Source organism: Oreochromis aureus, linkage group 11 (genome assembly GCF_013358895.1).
Source record: "Oreochromis aureus strain Israel breed Guangdong linkage group 11, ZZ_aureus, whole genome shotgun sequence".
In the NCBI taxonomy this organism is placed as follows: domain Eukaryota; kingdom Metazoa; phylum Chordata; class Actinopteri; order Cichliformes; family Cichlidae; genus Oreochromis; species Oreochromis aureus.
This window is the reverse complement of record NC_052952.1, coordinates 32,849,561-32,875,768: the sequence shown is the minus strand read 5'-3', so window position 1 is coordinate 32,875,768 and position 26,208 is coordinate 32,849,561. Positions and strand designations below refer to the sequence as shown.

The 26,208-nt window shown below is 37.2% G+C and overlaps 1 protein-coding gene across 1 annotated transcript; it reads left to right on the top strand.

Moving 5' to 3' along the window:
- The first annotated feature begins 7,879 nt into the window (after positions 1 to 7,879).
- Positions 7,880 to 25,354, top strand: LOC116334994 (retinoic acid receptor beta-like). The gene is made up of 8 exons (XM_031758570.2): positions 7,880 to 9,047; positions 13,138 to 13,298; positions 13,852 to 13,993; positions 17,353 to 17,519; positions 19,507 to 19,683; positions 20,597 to 20,801; positions 20,900 to 21,058; positions 23,277 to 25,354. The coding sequence occupies exons 1-8, from the start codon at positions 8,837 to 8,839 to the stop codon at positions 23,447 to 23,449; spliced, it is 1,395 nt and encodes a 464-aa protein (XP_031614430.2). The 5' UTR covers positions 7,880 to 8,836; the 3' UTR covers positions 23,450 to 25,354.
- The last annotated feature ends 854 nt before the right edge of the window (positions 25,355 to 26,208 follow it).

Below are 26,208 nucleotides of genomic sequence, written 5' to 3'. Positions count from 1 at the left end.
ATTAAATTGGGCCATGCACTCCAGGGCTGAGCATCACTCTTCAAAGACTGCTGGAGATTTCTTCCTTTAAAAAGTGAGTTTTTCCTTCCCACTGGAAGTGCTTGCTTTTAGGAGGTAATGTGATTGTTGTGGTTTTCTCTTCAATATTGTCTTTACCTTACAATACAAAGTTCCTTGAGGCAACTGTGTTTGTGATTTGGGGCTATATAAATAAAATTGAACTGAAAAATGTAATTGAATTATGGGTGCCCAATGTGACACTTCCTCCTCTCCCTTTTTACTTGGACTCAGTGGTTAGGTTTAGTCAATAAAAACAACTTGGTTATGGCTGAGAAAGGCTTGCAGTTTGGGTTAAAGCACGCTCGTTCATGTCGTGTCAGTTTAGCTCACTGGCTGAGCAGGTGACCTTATGTCACATGTCTGGCTTCAAGTCTGACCTGTAGGGCTTTTCTGTGTGTCTCTCCTGCTCTCTATTCTTCTTCTCTCTCCTTCTTCTTGTATACTCTTCCCTGCTGCACTGTCCAAAGAAGGTGAAAAATACACCATATACAAGAAGAGACATTGCTCAGATGTTTCATACTATACAAATCACAGAAATCACAGATCAAGCAGTGAGAATAGTAAAAACCTTGAAGAAAGTCAAATATAACTTCAAAGAGGACTTTGCCTCTGTCATCTAGTGCGACAGTAAAAATAAAGAGATATATTGCACTAATAAATTACCCCTCCGTGGTGTTAAGTTTTAAAGTGAGGCTTTACAACTGGTTGTAAAGATGAAAAAAAGGAATGCTGAGGATCTGTTTGACTGTTGGTCATTTAGGGCCCACTTGCCATTTGGTGCAATATCCTGAACTAAATGCTGGAGACTCATAAATGCACAAAATGGGTTTTATTAACTTTGTGGGAAACCATTCCAAGCAGCAAAAAAGCACAATACTGAATACAACACCTCCTGGAACTGCTACATGTGCTGTCAGAGGTTTTGAGTACATTCACTCAAGATACATTTATGTACCACTCCTACCGATCCAGTATGCTGACTGTGATTGTCATTCATGGCTAAGACTCAAATAAAAAGACCTGCCCATTTATGGGGATCTAGAATAAAAAAACTTTCATGACTTTTGTGACAATGTTCTTTGGAAAGAAATATAACGGCCTGGACGCTGGTGGAGCAATATATTTCGCAAAACTACAGCGAAGGAAAAATCAGTTTTAAAGGTATAAAAGTTGTTTAATTCTTGCAGATGTAAAACAAAACTGTGGTAAAACATAATGTGTTTAAGTTTTGTGCATTTTTGTGTTTAAATTGTAATGTAAATTAATTCTGTTCACTCAATCCGGAAATCTCACCATCAATTTCTGTTCTGAAAATTTTACCCATCAGTCTGGAATGGGGTAAATCTGGACTCATTAGAATACATTAACATTTTCTATTGCTCATGAGTCTAACATGTATGCTTACTAGTAAACGGAAGCATTTTTTCCCCAGATTAGCCTCACTGCTATCTTAGGACTATATAGCTATTAAGTCCGAATTACTTCAGGTCCCATCATATTGAGCATATGGAAAGGCTCTTTTGTCTTTACTGTTTAACAGATGCATGAGTTACACTTCTCATTTTGCACAATTTCATTTCACCAGACCTTAAAGTGAACTCCATTCACAATCATTAAAAAAAACAAAAAAGCAAATAAAAAAGATGGATTCACTACTATCCTTAAATGCTTTAATAATGCACTGGATAGAATTTCCTCAGTTGTCCTCATTCCTTGATGGAAGTCAATAATTTGACTCTTTTGAAACAGAATAATATCTTTTCCATGGCTACAGGATCTGTCTGCAGGTGTGGTTGTTTAAGAGAAGTTGCTCACTGCATCAGTTATGATGCAGTGAGCAGATAAATAACAGATAAATAACCTGTTGCCAGCCACTACAGTAATTATCCAATAGAAAGCTCGTTACTGTTTGCCCAGTTAAAACCCAGGTGGTGACTTTTTGGGAGGGCAGTATATATAGTTTCACTGTGAGCTAAAAGGAGTTTGACACCACTGGTTTAGGTATTTGGCACATTTGGAGCAGATAGTATTCTATGAGTAGTGTTATCCACACATTAAGATACAGTGTGTGGTATTAAGATATATGTGGTCAGTACCCAGCTTGTCTTAGAGCACCATCATCTGGCAAAAATGTATCAAGTGCCCTGATTTATGGCTAAATATCTGTATTACTATCAGATTCAGCTCTACTGTGTGTTTATTGATGTGTAGCAAATCTTACCATGCTTACATGTTAAACTAAAATGGTAAACAGGTTAACATTAAACTTGCTTTACATCAGATGCTAATATTCTCAACACAGTTACATGGCGTGTATAATGTGAATAGATCATTGTATCTTGGCCCTATGCCACAAGAACAATCAATGATGGATGGCTTAATACATGCACTCCATCCCAAAATGAAAACAAATGAATACTGGGAAGATGGAGAGTAAGAAAAAATGTAAGTGATGCTAAGTGGGACATAGGAAAGAGAGAAGAAGCGGCGCGGGGGAGGATGGATAAAGAAAGGAGGACAGGGGAAGACTGAGGTGGGAGGGAGGTCTAGCAGCAGCAGGCTGTAGGAATGTTTCACATGCCTGTCCTCTGCATGACCTCGCCTCCCTGGAGTGTGGGAGATACTGGGAGTAATTAGCCTCTTTTAACATTGGAGCTGTGCTGCCTCTCTGCCTCAATGGGGTTAGCAGTGGCATTGAAGGAGATCAAGTGTATTTATATTTTAAAAAATAGCTTTGGCTTCCTGCTTTGGCACCACACGCTGTAGCACTCTGTGCCTTTCCAGTGGATAGACACAGACAACTACATATGCAGATTCTTTTGTGTCTTTTTTTTAGGTTATTCCAGTCATTTCCAGTTGAAAAATGCTGTAAATTACTTCCATTATCTTGAAGTGGAACAGATTTCCTTCCCCCACCCACTAACCCATCTTACAGCTGACCTACTTTATCTTCTGGTAGATTTAATTATGAATTCTTCTAACTGGAAATACTTCTCACTTAGAGTCAAGGATCAAGAATTAAACCGGACATGAATTAAGAGAAACGGAGCCTTGGAAGTATTGATTTTGTAAAAGGCCACATGGTTTTAATCATGGAATGCCAATACCAGTGTTATCACATTTACTTTGATGCCCTTTATTTAAAACAGATTGGTCTCTCTTTTTAACTCTTTAGCCCTTGAAAGCCTACGAGGAGTAACTGCTAAAGCGCTTTTCTCAACTGAGCAGTTCCTGTCATATTTGAGGCTTGCTTATAGAACAAAATGACTGGCTGTGCATCTGACGTTAGTGAGCGTGGTCTATTCTAATGGTTGTCAAACCATGTCTTTATTGAGGGGTCAAAATTTGTAACTAAGGGTACAAGGAGGTTGTCAAATGTCGTCTTTATTCGGGAAAGAGTTAAAAGCATAAAGCTGAAAAGAGTGTGCATAATTCTGAAAAAACAAGTAGAAGGCCACTGGCATTTAAATAATAATCAGCTATTTATTGTCTCCATAAAGGTGAGTCGGCAGTCTGAAGTTTAACCTCTAAACCAAGTCAGCGGCTGTGTTGACTCTGGCACAAAATCTGATGTATTCAAGGCTAATCAGCTACACTGTTGGTTTGAAAACACATTTGCCTACCTGTCCATGCATGTCCATACCATGCATGTTCTCCCCATGTTTGCTTGGGTTCTTTCCAGATACTCTGGCTTCCTCCCAGAGTCCAAAGACATGCAGTTAGTGGGGTTAGGTTAATTGGTGATTCTAAATTGCCTATAGGTGTGAATGTGAGTGTGAATGGTTGTCTGTCTCTGTGTGTTAGGCCTGCGTCAGATTGGCATCTTGTCCAGGGTGTACCCCCCTCCTCACTCTATGGTAGCTGGGGCCTGTGACCCTGATACGGATAAGCAGAAGAGAATGGATGGATGGCTGAAATTGCTAGTTGGTTGGTACAGTGTAGTGGTGATTTCTTCCGGCTCTAAACATTTATATAAATAACAATAGTCATAATTTCAGTAATACTTATAGTTCTGACATCCTATCCTCACTGATGCTCATGAGCATCTTGGGAAGTGACTAAAAGAATGAGCTCCTGGAAATTAACTTAGTCTGAAGAGCGGCTGAGATCTCCCTTAAGGTGAAGAGCTCAGTCATTTGGGTGGGACTCCGAGCAGAGTCTATACTCCTTCATAACAAAAGGAGCTAGTTGCCAGATTAATTACCAGGTCAGGTGTTTTAGCCCTATTCTACAAGCAGGAGGCCTGTGCAAACTGGAGAGGTGGCTGGGCAGAAGGAGTTCTTTCTAGCCATCTCTGCTTTGACTTTTACCCTCATGATCCAGATAAGCAATGGATGGATGAATGGATGGATGGAAATATAAAAACATAAAACTACAGCGCCAGTGTAGTAACAATGTTGTTACTATCTTACATTTCCTTTCAAAAACATTACATCTGATAACATTGTAAGAACATTTCCCCATCTTTAGCAGAAAGTCACAGTTATGGCTGTTTAATAAACTATATTTATGTTGTTCTAGATGGTAGAGTGGTTAGCACATTTGATTGGCAAGCAAAAGGTTGCTTTTTTGATTCAGGTCAGACACATAAAGCCTCTTTGCGGTTGTGAGAGTAAAACTGTCAATTCAAACATTAGTATCAAACAAGTCGTTTTTCTTTGATATTGATTCAATGGGGCAGAAAAGTCTCTGAATGGTCCGGTGATCATACAGCTGTCACTATGTAAGCAGTTGCAAATTATGACAGATTACAACATTAGCATAACATAATGTGTGAACAGTAACTTTTTTCTGTCTAAAGTTTCAGTTATTCAAACATACATATAAATAAAAGAAATAAGACAGAAAGAAAGTACACTGTCAGTGGTTCCACATTGTAGTAATTATTATATATTAACCTTATTTACAAGCAAAAGCTCCCTGGTTTGAGACTGGGAGAAGATACAAATCTAGTTTCACGAGGTCCCAAGCTGGACAAATGGGAGGGTTGCATCAGAAAGGGCATCCGGTGTAAATCTGTGACAAAACCTATGCAGCCAAAAGTACCTTATCCCAGTATCCTGTGAGCAAAATTATTGTATGTGCAGGCAAATTTTAAGAACATTTTTAGACTCTGTTGATTTACGTTTTTTGAAAACTCTGTGTACCAAATATTTCATCAGCAGTTTCTTTTGTTCGTTGTATAAAAATAACTCCTATTGCATTATTTATATGATCAATAAAAACATGAGGAATTAAACTCAAGTTCTTGTTATTAGATTCAAATTTTTCCCTATGTGGTCGTATGAAACATATTTGCAAAGTAATAATTCTTTGTAATAAAAAGAAATTAAATTAAGTAACAGCTAAGTTTAAGTTACTAGAGGAGTCTGTAAGAACAAGTAACTGCTAAGTTTACTCTGACCTGAAATCAAGATTAAGGAATAAGTTCTCCCTTCAAGCACACGTGCACTGGATTTTTAACAGGAGAAAAGCTGATATAGTTTTTCATGAGTAGAAATCAGAAATAGTTGCAAAACCACAGGTATTCTGCCTCCAAAAGTTGGCTACAGCTGGCATACAGCTCTTACTATATTAAATACTCTTACAGTATATAAAAACTATGATTTATCATCAACAAGCCATCATAAACATCAAATCCATGTTGCAAAACCATCTTAACGTAATAAAACCTAGTTTAACTGTAGTAAATATTCAAAACTTACCACAAATTGTCCTCTACAAGTTTTCTCAGTCCATTTATTCCTCATCAGCTCTTCCTTTCCATATTTCTTATTTTTCTAGCATAAAGCTTAAAGTCAAATCTTCTGTGCGAGCATTACAGAGAGCCACTTTTGCCATTGAAGACTAGACTTTTTTCCGTGGTAAATCAAACTTGGAGTGGGTCATGTATGAACTCAAAGGGCTGTTTACTGTTTTTCATTTTTCAAATTCTTCACACTTGTCAAATATAAACATTTGAGATTTCTTGTTGTTTTGATTTTTAATGGATTTTTTTTGATGGCACCCACATGTGTTGGGACAGGACAATTTTACACATCTACCATCTTTTTTCAAAAATAGATATTATTTTAAATACTAAAATCTCTCAGTTTTCTCATGTTTTCTATTGCTTTGGGGGGGTTGCAAATTATTGCATTCTGTTTTTATTTACATTTTACACAATACCCAACTTTTTAGGAACTGGGGATGAAAAAGATTTTTCAAAAACAGGGACGGTCTAATTTATTAGGTTGAGAAAATTTCTAGGGTTAAAAAGCAAAGCCAACACAGCCTTAAACTTCTATTCTTTTTAATGAGCAGGAGTTGAGTAACTCCTTTGGCTGCAAAATGACTTCCTGTTGTGTGGAAAAATGGTCCTTGACTCCATTTCTTTTTGACCTCGGTAAACACTTTCGGGTGAACTCTGTGGGCTCAGTTACTAGTTTCCAGTCGGCTGGAGCCAGCAGTCTTGTTTCACTGCAGGCTAATGTCAATGCACATGTAGAAAACATGGTCATATTGCTTTTATTGAGGGGTTACAGGTTACTCTGACACAGCCTTCATGCAATATCACATAGATATTAAAAATGCTGTCGTCTGTGGCTAGTTGCAGGTGGTGTTGTAACATCTTGAAAACAACAACAACAAATAACTGGTTTTGTAGATTCAAATTATGAATAGTCAGTCCAACCTACTACTCCTTCTGTTACCCACTACTGGGCTTTGGACTAGTCAGCTAGTTACCCACAAGTTCCTCCATCATTGCGTTTTTAAACCACACATCACAAGCATGAGTTGGATATAACCAAGGGACACTGCACACTTGTTGGCTATTGATTTGTCAATCACATGGTAAAGCAAACTCTGCTTTAACCTCTTCTTTAGCTCTAATAGTGACCATATTTGCAAAATGAGCTTTATGTTGTATGAATTTATTGAAACTAACAGAGGAGACCATAAACTCAAGGGGCTGCTTCCCTGTAAACTTCAATCAGACTTCCTTTAGAAACTAAAGAAGTCACTCCCCTGCTGGCAATTGGAAAAATGCAGGTTTAAGGTAAGAGTGTACAATACCTGTGAAAGAAGCATAGCAAGAAATCAGGTGAAGTAATGCAGTTGTTTTTAATGAGAAAGAAAGATACATAATATGGAACAAGGGATGAAATGTAATTACTTAATTATGCTGCTGTACATCTGCTAGATCAAAAACAGGTAAAAGGTGGAGCTGCAGCATTTACTACTACTACAACTAATAATAATAATAATAATCATTATTATTATTATTATTATTATTATTACTATTATAATAATGAACTTTTCAACATTCTATAAATTCCAATTGCTAGGTAAGATATTAGCACCAAAAATAAATAAGGATATAAGAATTTAAAAAATGTCCGTGTGATTTAACACAGAATACTTCAATACTTCAGCCAACTTCAACAGGATCGTTCCTACTGATGCTGTCGGTGTTTTATGTGAAATTCTTTTTTTTTAACTTTCTGACTTGCTGTCTCCCTCTGAATCCAGTCTCTATGATAAGCTATAACCTAACTATGATAAGTGAACCTAATTTCAGCTCCATATATCAGGGACATGAATACATATTATCAGCTATCTCTCACTATCAAGGCAAACCTTAATTCTTACAGGTCTCCAAAATCTTCAGAGTTATGATGAATTTCCAAGTTTCCCCACAATAATCAAGGGATTCTTTTTTGTATTCACTGATTAGATTTAAAAAAAAAAAAAAAAAAAAACAAGTAGTAAACGTGAGTCTTTTTTCCCCTTTTTTCTGCTGCCTATTTCACAGTAAGAAATTACAATGTGTGACTCAACAAATTTTTGTAGTAAATTATCCTAAAACGGCTGTTAAGATGTTAAAATAGCACATGCATCACAGGCTTAGATGTGCCTGTGGATGTATCACAGCTTCTTTTATGTGGTGCTGCATCATATGAATTCTTTGTAAGGGTGACAGATGAGTATATGTTAAAAAAAAAAAAATCCACTTCTGAATAAATAATAGTAAATATTTCATACATCTGTGCCTTGTGTTGGCATTCAGCTGATTCTAATTAAATTTTAAAGACAGAAACTCTGATGTGAGGTGGGTCCTCGTATTGCATCGTTAGTAATGTAGGTAAATGTTTCATGGCTCTTCTCTGCGATGGATCATTGTTGATACTTTTACTGTCCATTTTGAGTTAGTTGTAAGAGGTGAAGTCCTTTATCAATGGTGGCAAACTTTTAATTTTAACTCTCTGACGTTAGCTCCTGAAAGGTTTCTCGACTGAGGCCGACTGCTTTTATGTTTTCCACCCAGTACGGATACTTTTACTCGAGTAAAGGACCTCAATGCTCGTTTCCACCTCTGCTGGTGATGTCAGACAGCGGCTGGGTCATGTGAAGGGCAGCAGCGGAGGAGGAGGTTCATGGAGAGTTCACTCGCATACATTAGGTAACACCATCGGTCGCTGTGACATAACTAGTATGAAGCAGGTTGAATTGAGACATTTGTCAATAAAGAAGAGATAAGTGGAAGAAGTTCTGCAACAAACTTTGTTATGCAAAGCAGCCTGAATGCGCTTTACCGATGCTCTCTGATGGAGGACTACAGCCCGCTGGCTGCGCATCAACATGCAGTTTGTGACCATCTGTGGGAAATATAGGTTTGTTCCTGCTCCCCTCTGAACATAACGCAGGCATGCTTCACTGTTAACACAGTTTGCATCAAGTGAGTTTTAAACTACTTCGGTGCAGAGAGAAATCACCCTGTCTGAAGGATTTTCCTATGCGGACGACATTCCCATACGGACTTCACGGAGACTCACGACAGATCATGTTCGACTATATGGAGTTTCAAGTTTTCGGACCTGGGGAAATCGTGGACTTCTACAGCACTTCCAGTCCTTCTTGCATGTTGCAGGAGCAAGACCAGGATTTGGCAGCGTTCTTCCCCGAGCTGATCGAGTCCGACTGGCAGGAGCACCGGTACTCGCAATGTAGGTGAAACTGAGGATGAGTGATGTTGTGGTGAGCAGAAAGATCCTAATTTGTTTCGGTGTCCAGTGGAAAAAATATATAAATTCAATTCAGACCAATTCACCTTTATTTGTATAGCGCCAAATGCCTCGAGGCGCTTAATCCTCTGAAGAGAAATCAGAGCCAGGCCATGTGATTTTACTGACGTTATTTCACCCAGAATAACACCCACGTTTGCCTCCATCTGTGCAGGATATCCTCCAACCTGAAACCTCAAAAGGTTCTCAAAACGAATTTATATAAAGTGAGTTTCTTACCAGTTTTACCAGAATTTATAAAGCATCAAGTCTGAAAATGCTAACTGTAAAAGATTCAATTAAATATTTAAAAAAAACTGGGGGGAAATAAAGGTAGAGTTTTTTTTTTGTTTTTTGTTTTTTTAAAACATGTATACGTGTATTACAGGATAAAAGAGTGTTTCTTATTACAATGACATGGAATGTAATTGTTTAAAAAGCCGGTTATAATGTACTTTAATACCTGAACAAAGTGGTACAAGACTGTGAATGCATGCAAGATTAGATTCAGTACAGACACTGGAAGTAAACCAGCGCAAGGATAGTTTTCTCTTAGTTCATGACTTCAGTATTGTATTTAATCAAATGTGCATTTAGCTTTTTATTTAGATTTTTCTACTTTTGAATCATGAACTTGTGATTTGATTGTGTTTGCAAAGGGATGCATTTATATAACACGTAACTAAATTCTTACTTTAAACTAATATCCACATTAACATACCTGTACAAACATAATGGACTTTATAAACTTTAAGCCCCTTATCCCTCTAGGATCAACACACACACCTTCAAAGTAAAGCCCAAAGACGATTTGAACCCAGAACCTTCTTGCTGGTATTAAGCACTGCACTGACCATGATGCACTTCATCATACTGTGTATGAACTGCTATTAAATGGTCATCTGCTGCCTTTTAATATTTAAAGGCTGAGATAAAATGAAGCGTTATCTATTCTACATTCTTGTGCTCTGTATCTAAATGCTTTGATGCTTTCCGGGAGCCTCTTTTCTCTTAATAGATAAAGGATGTGAGAAGAAAGTGAAAACAGACTACTGAGCACATGGCAGCTCATGTCTGTGTGGTCGTCTTGGTCTGTGTTTGGGTCTGTCCAGGGACGGTCACTTTGGGGTCACCCCGAGTTCACCGGATGGTCACCGGCTCAAGAGGTCAGAGGAGAGTCAGACTGTTGCCAAAAGTGGAAGTAGCATTTTTATTGGAATAAAGCATCAGTACAGCAATTTAAAAATATAAACTGTCAATAGTTAAAGTACTTATCCTGGAGTACAACCTGGAATCTAGAAAAACCAGGAAACTAGGCAAGAAAAACTATTAGACTTTAGATATTTTGGTCCTACTAATCAGGTTTGGGTTTTTATTCCCCCTCCCACAAATAATAATAATAATATTGTTATTTTAGCAATAGAACATACAATAGCATGTTAGAAATGGGGACAAAACGTACATACATGGATTTTACAAAAACAAAATAAAACTATGTAACATTTTATTTTTTTGTGTAATCACTGAATTGCTATTTACTCATATGATGGTAAATATCTGTTGTTTTAGTCACTTGTGTCAAGAAAAACTGCCACTATGTTGCTGTTTCCAACTTCTTTCTATATGACAGAAAATAAAATAGTGTTGTGTAATAAACTGAACTCTGACAAGTTATGATGACCACATTTCATCTGTTTCTGACATTTAATTGGATAATCACGAAAATAATTGTTGTAGGGCAGAAATAACTTTGAATTAACCTGATAATTATTATCATTACTGATAAATTTGCAGACCATTTTCCCTTGAAAAAAATCTTCAAATGTGAATTTAAACGACAATAATTTCACAATAAGAAAAGAAAAAATCAGGAAATATATTACAGTGGAAAATCTGTAAACATAGTTTTTGTTTGTCATGTTTTAAACAGCTTAGCTGATTGTAGCAAGCCAAAAAAAAAATTGAAAAATAGGAAGTTCCTTTATCGAAGGTTGCAGGTTGCATAATAGGCAACTGAGGTTATTCACAAATATAAGGGGTGAATCCCTGCTTTCAGTATCACTAATAAATAACCCAGCAGGCATCAAGCAGCATGCGGCCTTAATAATTAAGCTTTACTAGTCTTTAATACCAAGTCAAGCATTTGTTATTTTATCCAGCTACATGTTGCAGCTCGTGCCTTACTGTAAACCACAATCAAAGGCTTTTAAACTTATCTCTGCCTACAAAATCTTTTAATGTTTTTCTAGATTTATTGTTTGACTCAAACAGTGCATTGTGGTATACATCAAACAGCACCATCCAAAACAGCACCATCTAAACTGGGATGGGGGCAACCCTCTTTCCCCTACCAAATCACTTACACCGCCCTGCCACACACACTTTCTGTTTCTCCGTCCTCCCTCTCATCAGTCAGTTGGGCTTGTGGCATGCTCCTGCATTGTTTTGGATCTGGGGAGCAATCGGCCTGATGGGGGTGTCCTAGTTTGACCCGCCGATTCCAGGTTCAACCAGAGGCCACGGATTCAAGGGGATGGATATGAACAATTTTTCTCGTTTTGTCCCCTTTTCAAAACAGCTTTCTTGGTTTTGTGTCAGGGCTGGAGCAGCGGAGGTGATCAGAGAGCCAGCAGGGAGGCTGAACGAGCCCCCCAGGCCGGACAAAGTATCTTCTTGGAAATGGCTTTAAAGTGGGAGTGTTGAGTGCTGTGGTGGATGTGAAGTGAAACATTCAGTGGAAAAAAAATGCTGTGCTACAGTAGGTCACCACATGTGGAAAGCTGTAGATATACTGAGCCTGTTTGTGACTCATTTTCAAATTTATGAAGCAGAGATGTGATACATGCCTGTTTAATTTTATTTGTGCAAACTGAGCGTTGTGTTTGAAGTAGTGGGGCTGTACAGGATCATAATCTGCCACAGAAAAGAGGCAAGATTAGTCTACGTTTGGCTCAGTGAAGGAATCACAAGGTGATTTCATTAAAAAGTTGGTTGTCTGTCCAATTCAAGTCTGATCGGCCACGATCCCTGTCTGAATATATGTGTAACCATTTAATATAACTCTCAGTGTCCAGTGCAGGGTCAATCTATCCTATTGTCACGACTAAAAGTTAACAGAAGGTGCTTTGTATATTTGGACGCAATAAAGCTTTTTTCGTTCCTTTGTTGTTTTGGGTAGACAGGCCCGAGACTTTGTGTCACACACACAGACTGCAGCGTTTTATCAAAAATAATTAAACCTTCAGAGTTTTCTAGGATGTGAAATCAGTAACTTAACAGGATAACATTGTCAGACGGGCCACAATAAAAAAAAAATGCATTGTCATGCACTGCAGGTTACTGCTGTAATTTCATTGGTCACAAAAGTGCCATAATTTGCCATATCTCTCTCACATGCAGTCTGTTATTCTTCTATGTGTCCTGTTAGTGAATGTTGAATGAAAACCGAATATTCTTGAAACCTTATTGTTATAAAAACTCTTCTGAAGCATGCAAGCAGTCCATTAAATAACCTCTACATTTTAATACAATCTGCCTTTTGTGTGTCTGAGCTCTTTTTGCTTCATCGGGTCAGAAATGCTTCATCAGTAATTTTCAACTCATCACTAAATGTTTGTATTTCTACTTGTTAGGTCTGCTTTGAGGAAAACCTTAGAATGCTTTGCAGATAAAAGGTCTAAAGTACATTTCATGTATGATGATAAGTAATTATTTTTGTTACGGCTTATTTTGTTGACAGGCTTGTCGCTGTATATATTAGACAAATATAAAGCTTAACAAATAAATAATTTCATTTTAAAAACTGTGCAAGGCAACAACTTACTGTATGTTACAAAATGAATGAAAGCTTCATCTGTAATGAGTAATTTTTCATGTTGTGGCTCCTCGTTGCAGCTGTTATTTCCCACCAATATTTCAGCTTCAGTATTTAAATGATGCGCTGAGTTTGATATCCGTTTGAATAAATTTAATTGTCGCAGTTTTATTCTCCCTGAGATGCTCGTTTGATTTGATATAATGTTGTGTTTTTCAGCGGTGGAAAGTCAGAGTTCCAGCTCCAGCTTCAGCTCGGACGACCTGTTTACCCGTCCTGCCTCACCACCTCCACCTCCACGCACTTACAAGCCCTGCTTTGTGTGTCAGGACAAGTCCTCGGGCTACCACTACGGAGTCAGCGCCTGCGAGGGCTGCAAGGTAACACGTCAGGCCGGTGGTCTGCTTTACAATGCCCCCTCTGTTAAGCTTAGATGAAATCCCAGACTTTGTCTTTTAAAAGTAAGTCCCTGTGTCATGCTTGTATTTACAAAATGCTCTTCATTTTTCCTACTAATCTCCTAAACAGATAAACGAACAAACACCTTAATGTGTGAAATGTGACAATACCATATATTTTAGTGTTTTTCCTGTATAAATTCACACAAATTTTTACCTAAATCAGTTCAAATTAGATGAACCACTGGATAGACAGGCAGTATTTTGGGGTTGTATTTCTTAATCCTTTCCTTTCCTTGTTTTTTGAAGAACAAACAAATCAGTTGAACTCTTTGTTTGGGATAAATATCTTAAATACATTTAAATAGGCTAAATATTTATTCTTTAGGTGTAAAGGAAGATTAAATTTAGGAGTAAATTAATCTTTCTTTGTCTAGCTTTAAAGTCCACACAGTCCTGTTTTCACATTATAGCAACTTAATAGCTTAATCAATTAATATCTTATCATTCATTCATTGTCCCTGTCTCTCCGCAGGGCTTCTTCCGCCGCAGCGTGCAGAAAAACATGGTGTATACCTGTCACCGCGACAGGAACTGTATCATTAACAAGATCACCAGGAACCGCTGTCAGTACTGTCGGCTGCAGAGGTGTTTCGCTGTGGGAATGTCTAAGGAGTGTAAGTGTCAGATCCTCTCTGATTCACAGCAGGCCTCGTGGGATTTAGAGTCAAAATTAAACTTTTCTTGTAAAATGATTCATCTGCTGTTACAAACATGACTAAAAGGTCAGTGCAGTCGTGTTGTCAATTTGAATGACCAACTCAAGTTTATCAGCAGAAGAGCTGGTCAGTTCGTGAGTGTGGTTTACTCGTTTGTTGGCTCGATATTACTGATAAACTGAAGTTATTTGCCTCACGTTTTATGCAATACTGTGTTCTGGGTTTGTGGTTTTCTTGGGATGAACGAGTGTTCAGAAATGTGATATAAGGAAACTGCATATTTGAGAACTGGATATAACTGTGTAACCTTGGACAAATAGTGCAGCACAAAAGAAACTCTCTCCATCCAACAACCTATTTTCTCACCAGCTTATCTAACTCTGGGTCATGAAGGGGGAGGCTTTGGCCTATCGCAGCTGACTGTAAGCGAGAAATCACCCCTCTCAAGTTTAAATGGTGTCACCTTACTGAGATACTCTGATAAAAACCGTCATATAAGCAGCCTATTTATTACTCTACAATCAGAGCAACAAGCAATGCATTAAAGTTTTAATGCAATTTGTTATTACTTATATGGTGGTAAACATGCACAAAAGAAGGAACACATTGTTTCCCATAAAAGGTGCCTGCCATTAAAACTTGTGTAAAATTTCAGTTATCAGTTAAAAATCAAGTTTAACATCTATTTTTATCGATCAGTGTGTTTACAGCAAAGTCTGGATTATTACATGTACATTAAAAATGTCTTATTTCTTTCGATATTAAAGAAATAATAATATAAAAAACAAAATGTGCAAGAAAATGAGCAGGAAAATGCTCCTCTTATTGATATGTGGTAATCACTATTCAAGAAAGTCTTTTTTCAGAAAACTTTTAAACTAAAGTGGAAGAAAAAGAAATTAAACGTCTTTTGTCAATTCAAAACGCATAACAAACACTGCAAGAATCATGTGTTTTAATACATGTCTGTCAACATATTTAGATTCTTCATTGTTTGATTGAAACTGCATTAAACTGGATAGCACTGTAAGACTGAAAATCCATAGTTTTGTTTGTCAGAGACGTAGTCAATAACAAAAATATATAAAATCGAGAATAACAAAAGCATGTGTAGTACAAAGGTAATGGATATTAAAGCAAACTAAATTATAGGTACATAATAAAGGTGCAGCTCAAGAACCGCTGATGCACGCTTGAGCTCTCACAGCGAGTTGTAATGCTTTGCCCCCTTAATAAAAACAAGATTTTCCTTTTGTTAGTGGGTTAGCAAATCTTTTTTTAGTGTGGTAACAACAAACGTCTTTATTTTAGAATATATAATTAGTTGTAAGTGAGAAAAATGTGTAAATAACCCTTTAACATATGATTTTCTCTTTTTTTATAAGTTCTCTGTGAAGTACAGCAGCTCTCGGGCACAGGGGCTGTACAATAGAAACAAAAGCTCTAATACCCAGCAGTGCAGTGACCTAAATAACTGAGAATGTGTTATGTGGAATGAGCAAAGGGCGGCGACAGGCCGACACTGAAGGATCCACCCATCCACATGTTTTCATTATTGTCTTTCTATGCTCAAACACGTTACATAAACATATCACATGTAGTGGACAGACGGATGCTATGTAACTGCTCTCGGGCTGTTTCAGGCAGCGTGTAACATGATCTCTGTTGGAGTGTTTACACAATGACGGCTGGATGTAGGGCATACACAGGGAGGAGGAAGAGGAGGAGTGGTTGGAGTTAAGTGTTGCATAATCCTGAGCTTTCCTGACATGTGTGTAGCCGTCTGAGGCAGTGGGACACAGAGAAACGTGTTGACACTGTTCCCGAAGTGATTATGAAAAGCTAACCTGGTTACACTGCTTTCACGTGCTGCCTGGAATAACACATAAGCTCAGTGACACCTGCTTTCATTCCAGGAAGTAGTTTAAATTATTAAGAACCATAACTGAAATTCCAGTGAGCTCTATTTAAATCACACCTGATTTCTGAACATCATTAAGGCAAAATGAGTTAAAACTCCCATTCATGTACTGGTGAATGCAGTCTCCTGCGTCCCGATTAAAGGAACAGTTGTGTTTGGCTAATGGTGAGATCAGGGATCGACCAGGGAACACTATCTGTTGCAGGACTTCCTGTTTTTCTGTTGTTTTATACAGAGATATGTCAGATTACAAGAAAAACTAACATAGAGTTCAATGTTTCTTCACTGAAACTCTGCTTAAGGGATGAAGACAATTTTTCATAAGATATCCCCTCATTTCATACGACTTATTGACACACGTGTCTTCACAGTACTTGCAGGTGTTGTTTATTGTCTATCTTGGCGCATTGAGATTTTTTGTGAAAGCTCTTATCCACCAGTGTACGTTACATCCTTGGATCACATCGTGTGCTTTTGTCGTTTTCTTGACTAAAACACTGATGCAGCCTTATTTATCAGGATATTCTTGCTTTGCCTCCAGCTTGCTTACTGACTTACATTAATCAGAAAAGTGTGGGACATTATTGACTTTGGTCCCAAGACTCCTAACTTCTGTCTGTGCAGAAAGTTAACACTGAATTTGAAAAAAATAGTGTGGCTCCTGCTTCTGGAGTCAACTGCAAAATCAGCTAATCTTAAGGATCTGGTCTCAAAAAAGGAGTCTGACAGGATTTGAAGTGATCAGCATACACATACAGACGATTACCTACACTTGTGCTTTTGGTCAGTTTAGTTTAAAGATGAACATGTATAGCACATTAATTTTAAACTTCCGTAGGAGTTTAAATGGGTTGAGTTATGTTCATCCTAAAGTGTTGAAACCTTTAGATGAGGATGGTTGCCTGGCAGAGCGTGCTCTAATTGTGATATAAATCTTTAATTATAAGATAAATTTAATCACTAAGAACAGCTGTTTTCATTTTCAGTGATTCTTTGCTCTTCGGGCACTAATGAACCCAAACCATGCTACCAAAATGCCTCCCGTAGCATATCAGAGCCACTGGATCACCTCACTGGAGGGATCAGTTATCAGGTTGTTTCTTTGTTTGTGTCGTTGTACCATTCTCCCTGTGTATTCGGCCTCAGACAGAAAACAAAAAAAACAACTTTTTTTTCATATTACACACTTTTTTGTTCTTTTAAAAGGTTAGTTTATTAACTTGAGCGTTTTTAATATAAATACTCAAAATTAAAGCTTTAGAAAGTTGTTTTGTAGTATTAATATTTATTTAAAGAGAGAATGATACCAGTTTAACCATTTTTAAACCACCTCTGGAACTGCTCGAATACCTTATTTGCTAATCATCTTATACTCTGCGTTATTCGTTTTCCCCAGCGGTGAGAAACGACAGAAACAAGAGGAAGGGGAAGAAGGAAGCAGTGAAGATGACCATCATGGAGACGTACGAGCTGACAGCAGAGCTCGGCCTGATCGTGGAGAAAATATGCAGAGCTCATAGAGAGACCTTCCCCTCCCTTTGCCAGCTGGGAAAATACACCACAGTAAGTCCGGACATGAAGCTAACGTTTCAAAACAATAATCTTTACAGAAGGAAGACAACCTGCAAAGAGGAAAAGATCAAAGCTGTGAGGTCTGTCCAGCACTTTATTATGATTTTAATTGACTTGGGTAAACCGTGTATGGATGTGTAGATGCAGGAGAATTTGAATGTATATGGCAAAAAAAAAAAAAAAAAAAAGGAATGTATATGGCAGAAAAAGAAAAATAAGATTATATATCCCAAAATGTTGATACATTTTACTTATTTTAAACGAAATATGAAAAAAACCCTGGAAGCTCTGGAAACTCTTTTTTAAAGATATGCTGGTATGATATGATACAACAGATATGACATTACAAGAACTGAGCTTATGTAATCAGCACTGTTGCCTTTTTACAAAAGTTCCATTACATAAATATGGTTTGGCAACTTAAGTGAGCGATGCCTGGAAGTATGAGTCAAACCAGGAAACATGTATGAATACGAATGACACGTGTTGTTCTGCTCAAGAAAGATTATAAACACAATAGTACACTAAGGCTGAGATCTAAGACCTACATCCTAACAGTGCAGCAGATAATAGAAAAAAAAAATCTTTCAAAAGTGGATACTAAATATGGACGTTTGTCCCTCTGGAGCCATTGACTTAAAAATCAATTAGCCTCTTGAATCTGAGCATTTTTTTAATTTCATTTCCATCTTAGAAAACAACTCTTTATCAAAAAATTTTCACTGCCAGATTTAGAGGTTTTACTCTGCTTTTGACTATAAGTTAGTCAGTTTTAATAGTGAATTTATTTAGGGCCTCTTCTTTTAGGCCAAATAAAAGAACTGAGACAACACATATGTCACATGTTTTTCCAATGATCCAATGACAGCTGTAGCTCCTCAGTGCTGTGTGGATTGAGGGATTATCCTTTTGCCCCTTTGATAACTCTTCAGACATCAGACATCTTCTTTTAACCACTTATCTAGTTAAGAGATCCCAAACATTAGGTGAGAGGGTACAGGGTTACACCAACCTTCAAGCATGTCTTTGGATAGCGGTCACTTTGCAGCACCAAAGTTATAGGGTTGACTATAACCTTGGTGCTGCAAAGTGACTGATGCACTACTGTTGTGTGCTACTCCTCAGCTGTTTGTTCAGACTGAAGGACCTGGGTATTGAACCACAGACCTTCTAAATGGTTACGGAGTGTAAGGGTTTCTATCCAAGAGATGTGCCTGAAACAAAAAATATTACTGCAGTTTTTTAAACCTCTGTGTAATTTCAGATTTTTAATGCTGACTTCTAGCTTTCATCATTAAAAGCATCCAAAACAGGCGGAACCAGTTTACTTTATCTGAAAAAAATGCACATTTTCAGCCATTGTAGAAATGGCCAACATTTTGAATTTATTGAGCTTAATCGATAAAAGTTAAAAAGTACATAAACAAATGTCAGTAAATGTTTACACTTGTGAATGATCACCTTGTAATGTTCAGTTATCTGTTATATTAAAATAGCTCAACATATCTCAAATAATTAGCATTAGCCTAACAGTTAGATCATTTTCATCATTACTCGTTTTTGAGGTGCACTTTCGTAGTATTCTCATCTCATCATCTCAGTATTTTTATCCTTGTGTCTGAAACACTCTCCTTCTAGCCCAGCAACAAACAGATAGGGTTAGCAAATAAACCGTGTACGCACAGTGAAGCAATTAGCAGACTCAGCAAACTCACATACAGAGATATAAAAAAAACAGCTGAATGCTGGACTGTTTGAGGTCACCATAAAGCTTTTTTATTGATTCTGATTGTGTAAATAGGTTTGTAAAAGTATGTCAGTATTGTATTTACTGCTCTTTGCTAATATCAAGTTTTCAAAATATTTCAAATTCAAATAATTCAGCTATGTGCACAGATTTTAAAAAGCACAACGCTGAAACAACATGCTTAGTTTGAGCCAAACACCTGATCTTCGATTTGTTTTGTCTGCTCTCTAGAACTCCAGTTCAGACCACCGGATCCAGTTGGATCTTGGCCTGTGGGACAAGTTCAGCGAGCTCGCCACCAAGTGCATCATCAAGGTGGTCGAGTTTGCCAAGCAAGTGCCGGGTTTCACTGGCCTGACCATCGCGGACCAGATCACTCTGCTCAAAGCCGCCTGCCTTGACATCTTGGTAGGTCTATTTCAAAAAATGGCTTTTGTTTGTTTTTTTTACCTTTAGATTTGTGGTTCGGCCCTCAAGCCTGACAAAAGCCTGACATATACTATAGTTTTCATTAAACACCTACCGTTTTATATTTTATTTCAGGTAAATGATCTGAACAAGTTATGTAAAGTTGCAGCTCTTCTTGCATTTCACACCTTTGGTAGATCTTGACTCACGTTGCCTGTCGACATTCATGCCAAAGACAAACTGACAGTAGCCCTCAGGCAGAGTGTTGCGTGTGTTCATCTCATTTGTCCTCCATCATTCGCTGCCAAGTCTGTCATAATTGCTTTTTCAGTCTGATAATTTAGCTGCACTCTCACAATCCCTGCAGGAAGTCCATCAAAAGCGCTGTGACAAAATTTCTCTGATGAATGACTCTGGGAATTTTGTTTTCCTGATTTTGTTTTCATATTTTTCCCTAGAAATGTGATGCACTCTTTGAACACCAATTATATATTAATTAAAATTTGTATTCAAGCAATTCTAAAGAAACAGGGCACAGCAAGTAATATTATTTAAGGTTTAGATGACACTGAGTTGGACTGATGTCTAGAGTGGCCTGCTGTTACTCATACAGATGAGATACAATCACAAAGAAATGATAAAAACAACTAGAAAAGCCTGAGTATTAAAAGCAGGAAGGTTTATTTCTAAACAGTTATGCAATATAAGTATTGAACCATATGATAAAGGCCTTCTGCCTACAATTTTTGAATGATAAGGATTGACACATTTTTTTAAGATAAACAGATTGTTGTTTGTTTGCTTTTTGAGTCTGTTGTTCTTGGTTGTTTATTTAACATTCATTAAAGACAAATACAATATTATTGAAAAAAAAGATTTGGTACTTGTACACATACATGTTTCCTACTTTTAGATCTTGAGGATTTGCACTCGCTATACTCCTGACCAGGACACCATGACCTTCTCCGATGGCTTGACACTGACTCGTACTCAGATCCACAACGCAGGATTCGGGCCACTGACGGATCAGGTTTTCACTTTTGCTGGGCAGCTGCTGCCGCTAGAGATGGATGACACGGAAAGTGGGCTCCTCAGTGCCATCTGTCTTGTCTCTGGAGGTACTAAGTCTTCACAATCCCAATTACATTTGTAGAAATATGACATCAACAACTCCAAATTTGAAATTGCTGAAATGTTCGATATCTGTCTTGGGCAGACCGGGAGGACCTAGAGGAGCCATCCAAGGTAGAAGTCCTGCAGGAGCCTCTGCTGGAGGCACTGAAGATCTACTCCCGTAAGCGGCGACCCAGCATGCCCCTGATGTTCCCCAAGGCCCTCATGAAGATCACCGACCTACGTAGCATCAGCGCTAAAGGTCAGAGGCACCCCACCTTGTCATAAAGATTATAGTTTGTTACAGTTTGTACAATCCTGCTATTCTATTTTGAATGACTGCTAATGTTACTGCATTACTTTTGTCCGAAATGTAAAACCTTTCTGATCAGAGCTTTGCTGTTTTTTGCTTTCTTTGTGCTATTAAGTCTGAAGTCATGTTTACCCAGGATTAGTAATAAGTATTATGTATTAGATGAATGTCACATGATTAAGCATTCATAAGATATTAACAAGCACTTAATTCATCATTTATATAGCATCACTCCTCCTTAGTATGTCATTTATAAATACAGCTATATTATTATGATCATAATTGTTACTAGAAGTGATGATGCATTGGAAGGCAGCCCCTGTAGCTGTACATGGTGTAACAGAAGCAGATGAACAAACATATCTGTATTTATAAATGACATACTAAGGAGGAGTATTGCTATATAAATGATGAATTAAGCACTTACTAATGCCTTAATACATTTTTATAAAGTATTACCTGCAGGTCCTCCTATCACCTTTTTGTCTTTTGAAAATGTTAAATTTATTTTATTTTTTGTTTAATTCCTCTGGATACAAACTGGGTGGAAATAACTTTGGGTCTTGTGGAATTTCCTTTGAATGTTTTCAAATCTTCCTTTTCCCAAAGTGCTTTCATCCTTCTGCACAGTGTTTGTTGAGTGTCTCACAGTGAACTTGCTGTCATCAGTGGCTGCCTGCTACAGAACTAGTGTTACTATTAATAGGCTGCCAAATAATGGTTGAGCAAAGTGTTCTTTGCCTCATGCTGCAAGGCATGTTATGCATTTCATCCTCCTCTTAGTGTAACCGGTGGGTTCCTACATTGTGTATCTGACACACTCCAGCTCCTCTCCCACAGGGGAATTGTAGAAAAGGTGCTGTGCATTTATTTTCACATTAAACATAAAGTACAAACTTATGTGCAGCATATTTGACACAAGTTAAAAACCAACACAAAATTTGACATACCTGACAATCAAAGGTGAAAAAGAAAGACCTCCAAGTCAACAAGTGGGATAGGAGTTAGCTCAACCCACCACAACTTCGATGCTAACAGCACTTGTCTGTTAATGCTAGCATTACCAGCACCTACACACATATACAACACACACGTCTCACATATTCACAGCATTCAGTAGAGACAGGCCTAAAAATAACAGTAATGAAACAAATACACAATAACAAATATCAGGATGGATAAAGATATGAATAGTGTGGGGGAAAAAAAATACCAACCTCTCCCACAGTAGAAAAATGTAGAAAAGGGGAAAGGCCAAAGCTGTACTCCAAATTTATAGGTGTGCAACACAGAAAAAGAAAAGGATAAGTACAGGCGTGGAGGTCCCAAGAGTCATGTATATCAGGAACATTCTGTGGTTTGGAACAGATTTTGTGTAATTATATCATATGTGTTATTTACGATCTGTTACTTGATACATTAGGCTTGGCTTTTCTGGTAGATCTGTTCTTGCTTTTTCAGTGAATGAGTGTCCATGCCATGGAAACACATAACTCTCCTGGATTTGCTCCTAAAATGCTGCCCAAACTTTCATTTGTAAATGCCTCACAAAGCTTTTACAGATTAAAAGACCAAAATTCATTATATTTGACATGTTTGTTTCTTAGTTCAGTTTCCAACAAGTTCATTTGTTTTAGTGAAGTTTTATTTCTTTAAAAAGTTTTAGTTTTAATTAGTTGTATTTTTTTTTTATCATCAAAAATGTGGAAAAATATGTGGTATTTGTCACTGAGGAAAAAAGTACGATGAGACAATATAATTTATTAATAATAATAATGATAATATTAAGTCTCCTCAGGCTGTTTCTGTTGACTGATTTGGCCAAATTAATATTAATTTGTTGATTTGATCCTTTTTAACCAGTTTTATAAGTACACAGTATCAATTAAATAAGTGTTGGGGCTTCAAAAATCAGGGTTTTTTTATTTTCATTTCAACTAAAAAATGTATTTACTGCTCTTGGTTTTAGTCTGTTTGTTTTCCTCTGTCTTGGGCGATGATGATGTAGATAACCAGATTAATATTACTGGGCTTACCGGCCGTCAGCCCAATAATATTAAGCTGGTGTCAGTAAATACAGGTAAAACACTGACTTTGTTTATCTAAATCACATCAAGTCTCCCTGCCAATAAAGCTTTACATGTGCATTGTTAAACCATGTCTACAGGAGCTGAGCGAGTGGTGACACTGAAGATGGAGATCCCGGGCTCCATGCCTCCACTGATCGAGGAGATGCTGGAGGATCTGCAGAACCTGGAGAAACACCAGAAGTCGGTCACCACTCAGCACACTCACGCCGTCTCCTCACAGCACATGAACTCTGCTGGTTTCCCGCTCTGAAGCTGCTCAAAGAACTTTTCTTTCCTCCGAGGGAAATCGCTCAAACGTGCAGCTGCAGATCAGAGAGTAACTTACCTCAGTTATTGTCCAGAGGTCAGAGCTCGATCTGCGGATATGACTCCATGTTTAAAGAAGAGATTTAAATCACACATTAACAAGTATTTCTGTAAACTCAAATCCTGCTTCAAAGGAAGATGCAGTAATGCTTTAATCTCCATTTTTATAACCTCTGAGAATCACTCTCAGTCTTTTCTTTACTGTTTCTGGTTTTTACTGTATTTATATTTGCATGAGATATCACATGGATTAATTTTACCTCATTTAATAACACATTTAGCAGTAGTTATAGCAAGTTGTAAATATAAGGAACCAATCTTTAGGTTTTATATAAAAATTTCTCAAACAAAATTAAAGGGAAATGCAATGTTTTTTTCCTCCATAAGGGTCAGTGTTCATAATTGGAGTTAACAAACTAATGTGTCTGAACTGACATGCTGTAGAAAATGAGGGATTAAAGGTAATACATAAGGACAATAAACATAGCAGTGTTTGTATCAGCTTGTCAATGTCAGAAACTCTTTGTGAAGCAGCTGTGGTAAAAATTTGCTGGAAATCTACTGGACTCATTTACAGCTTGACAGATTTATTACAAGAGTAAGCTAATGATAATATACAACTTTATTCTATCTTTCACTTTCTAAATGGAAAAAGGGTTTTCCATTATTATCATAAAGCATATTATTAGGGCTGGATATTATTGTTATTATTATTTTGATCCTGAGAAAACATGTTGGTTGCTGTATGAAGATTGTACAAAAAACATTTCCTAGATTTTCAGCCATGATTGTGCTGTGGCACCACTCTCCTTAACTTTCTCTGTAGTGCCAATATCAGGTGAAAAATATTTTTGACCGCTGTTTAAAGGAGGACCTATTGTGCTAGTCCTTATTTCCTGTCATATCTGTACTCTTACAGTGATAGATGCTTATATTAAAGATGACAAAAAATTTTAAATATTGAGGTCTGAGCCAAAAGTTCAGGCTTCCTACAAACGACTGTTTGTTTGTTTTTTTGGTTATGGTTTTTTACACTTTTGGCACAGCTTCGGCCGTGAGCACAGAAACTTTGTCTTGAGAGGGGTAGCTAATCCGAAGAAAGAGGGAAGGGAGCTAAAATGTGCTGTTTCAGTGAACTGAGGGGCCAGTAAAAGATAAATGTGTGAATCATACAAACCTACTCTAGTCCTACTCGAGTCCAATAATAAAAGTATTTAACTGGAAATGAGCATAATCACTTCATGATAAAATACCTACAAAGCTGACAACATTTCCATCAGCATGTGAATAATGATAGCCTTCTGTGAGTGTGTTAGCATTCAGATGTTCACATTTATCTTAAGGCGCTTAGCTGCTAGCATGGCTAAATGCCAGTTTCTGTAAGTCGTAATGAACTTCCTTTGCGCACAGAGTGGACCATGGGCATTGCAGTGACAGTATCACAGCATCTGAAATCTGAGTGACCGTAAATCCACACAAATGCTAACAAATTGCAACAAATGATGAGAAAATGTAATAAACTGTAACAAATTAGATGGACTGGACTGATGATTTTACATTAAAGATACATGGACCTTAACCTGCTTTTTGTAAGCTGAGCGAGCATCCCACGTACTGTAAGAACTCATATGTGCCTATTTTAATTGTGCCAAAACTTTTATATGTCTTGACATTTCTAAAAGTGATTTTACTTATTTTCATGTCCACATCCCAAATGTTGCAGTGAGACTGTATGCATTTTATCATTTTACATGTTGCATTAATTTGTTATATCACTAAACAGATCACATTTCATATGCTTCTCTTTGTTCTATTAAAGTCTTGTGAATGAAATTTTATGCTGGTCTGTCATGTTTCCACTGAGAATTTAAGTATTTATTTTTCTGGTTCAAGTTTAATTTCATGGGGCTGTGAGGTTGATTGAGGTCAGACCATATTTACTCTAAATGCTCATACTGCCCCCTGTTGATCAATCGGAGAACTGCATACGGCAGTAAATAATTTTATCTGATGACGTGTCCTAAGTGGGTGCAAGATTTAGAGGAAGGAGCTACGTTAGAGACTGCTGTCTAACATATTTTATCACTGCTAAAATGGAAAAAGTCCTGAGTATAAACAAATAATTACAGACCAAATGAGAATAAAATCACCAATGTACTTATTTCCCTTTCTTTGTGTATTGATTGTTGTGTGTCCTTTACATTTCTTTAATGTTTCTTGTTTGTCTTTGTCTTTCCTATTACTTTATAGTCTGTGTTTTTCATTTCTGCTGCATTTTTAAACCCTCGAAAACAAGACGATCATCATCTCAGTTGGTTTTTATAGTGATGAATAAACTTTCATCAGTCTGAAGTTTCAGCAAATCTGATTCATGTGTATGGGAAAATTAAATGAAACTGAAATTGTGTAATTAACAATTAAACCCTGACTCTGCTGCAACCAAATGAACCTCCATCAATATCAATGGTGGAAAGGGCTTTTCTTAATATTTCCCATTTAATTCTATTGTCTACTTACAATTATGAAGTAAACATAAAGGAGCTATATTGTGATTTTTACTCTCTATATTAACCTGACTTGTTACTTGTTATTTAAGTTAATACTGTTGATAACAGATGATGATAATGAGCCTAAATACAACAGTTTTAAATTTCCTATATTTTCAAAGAGTAAAAGCTTAGATAACACACACACACGCACGCA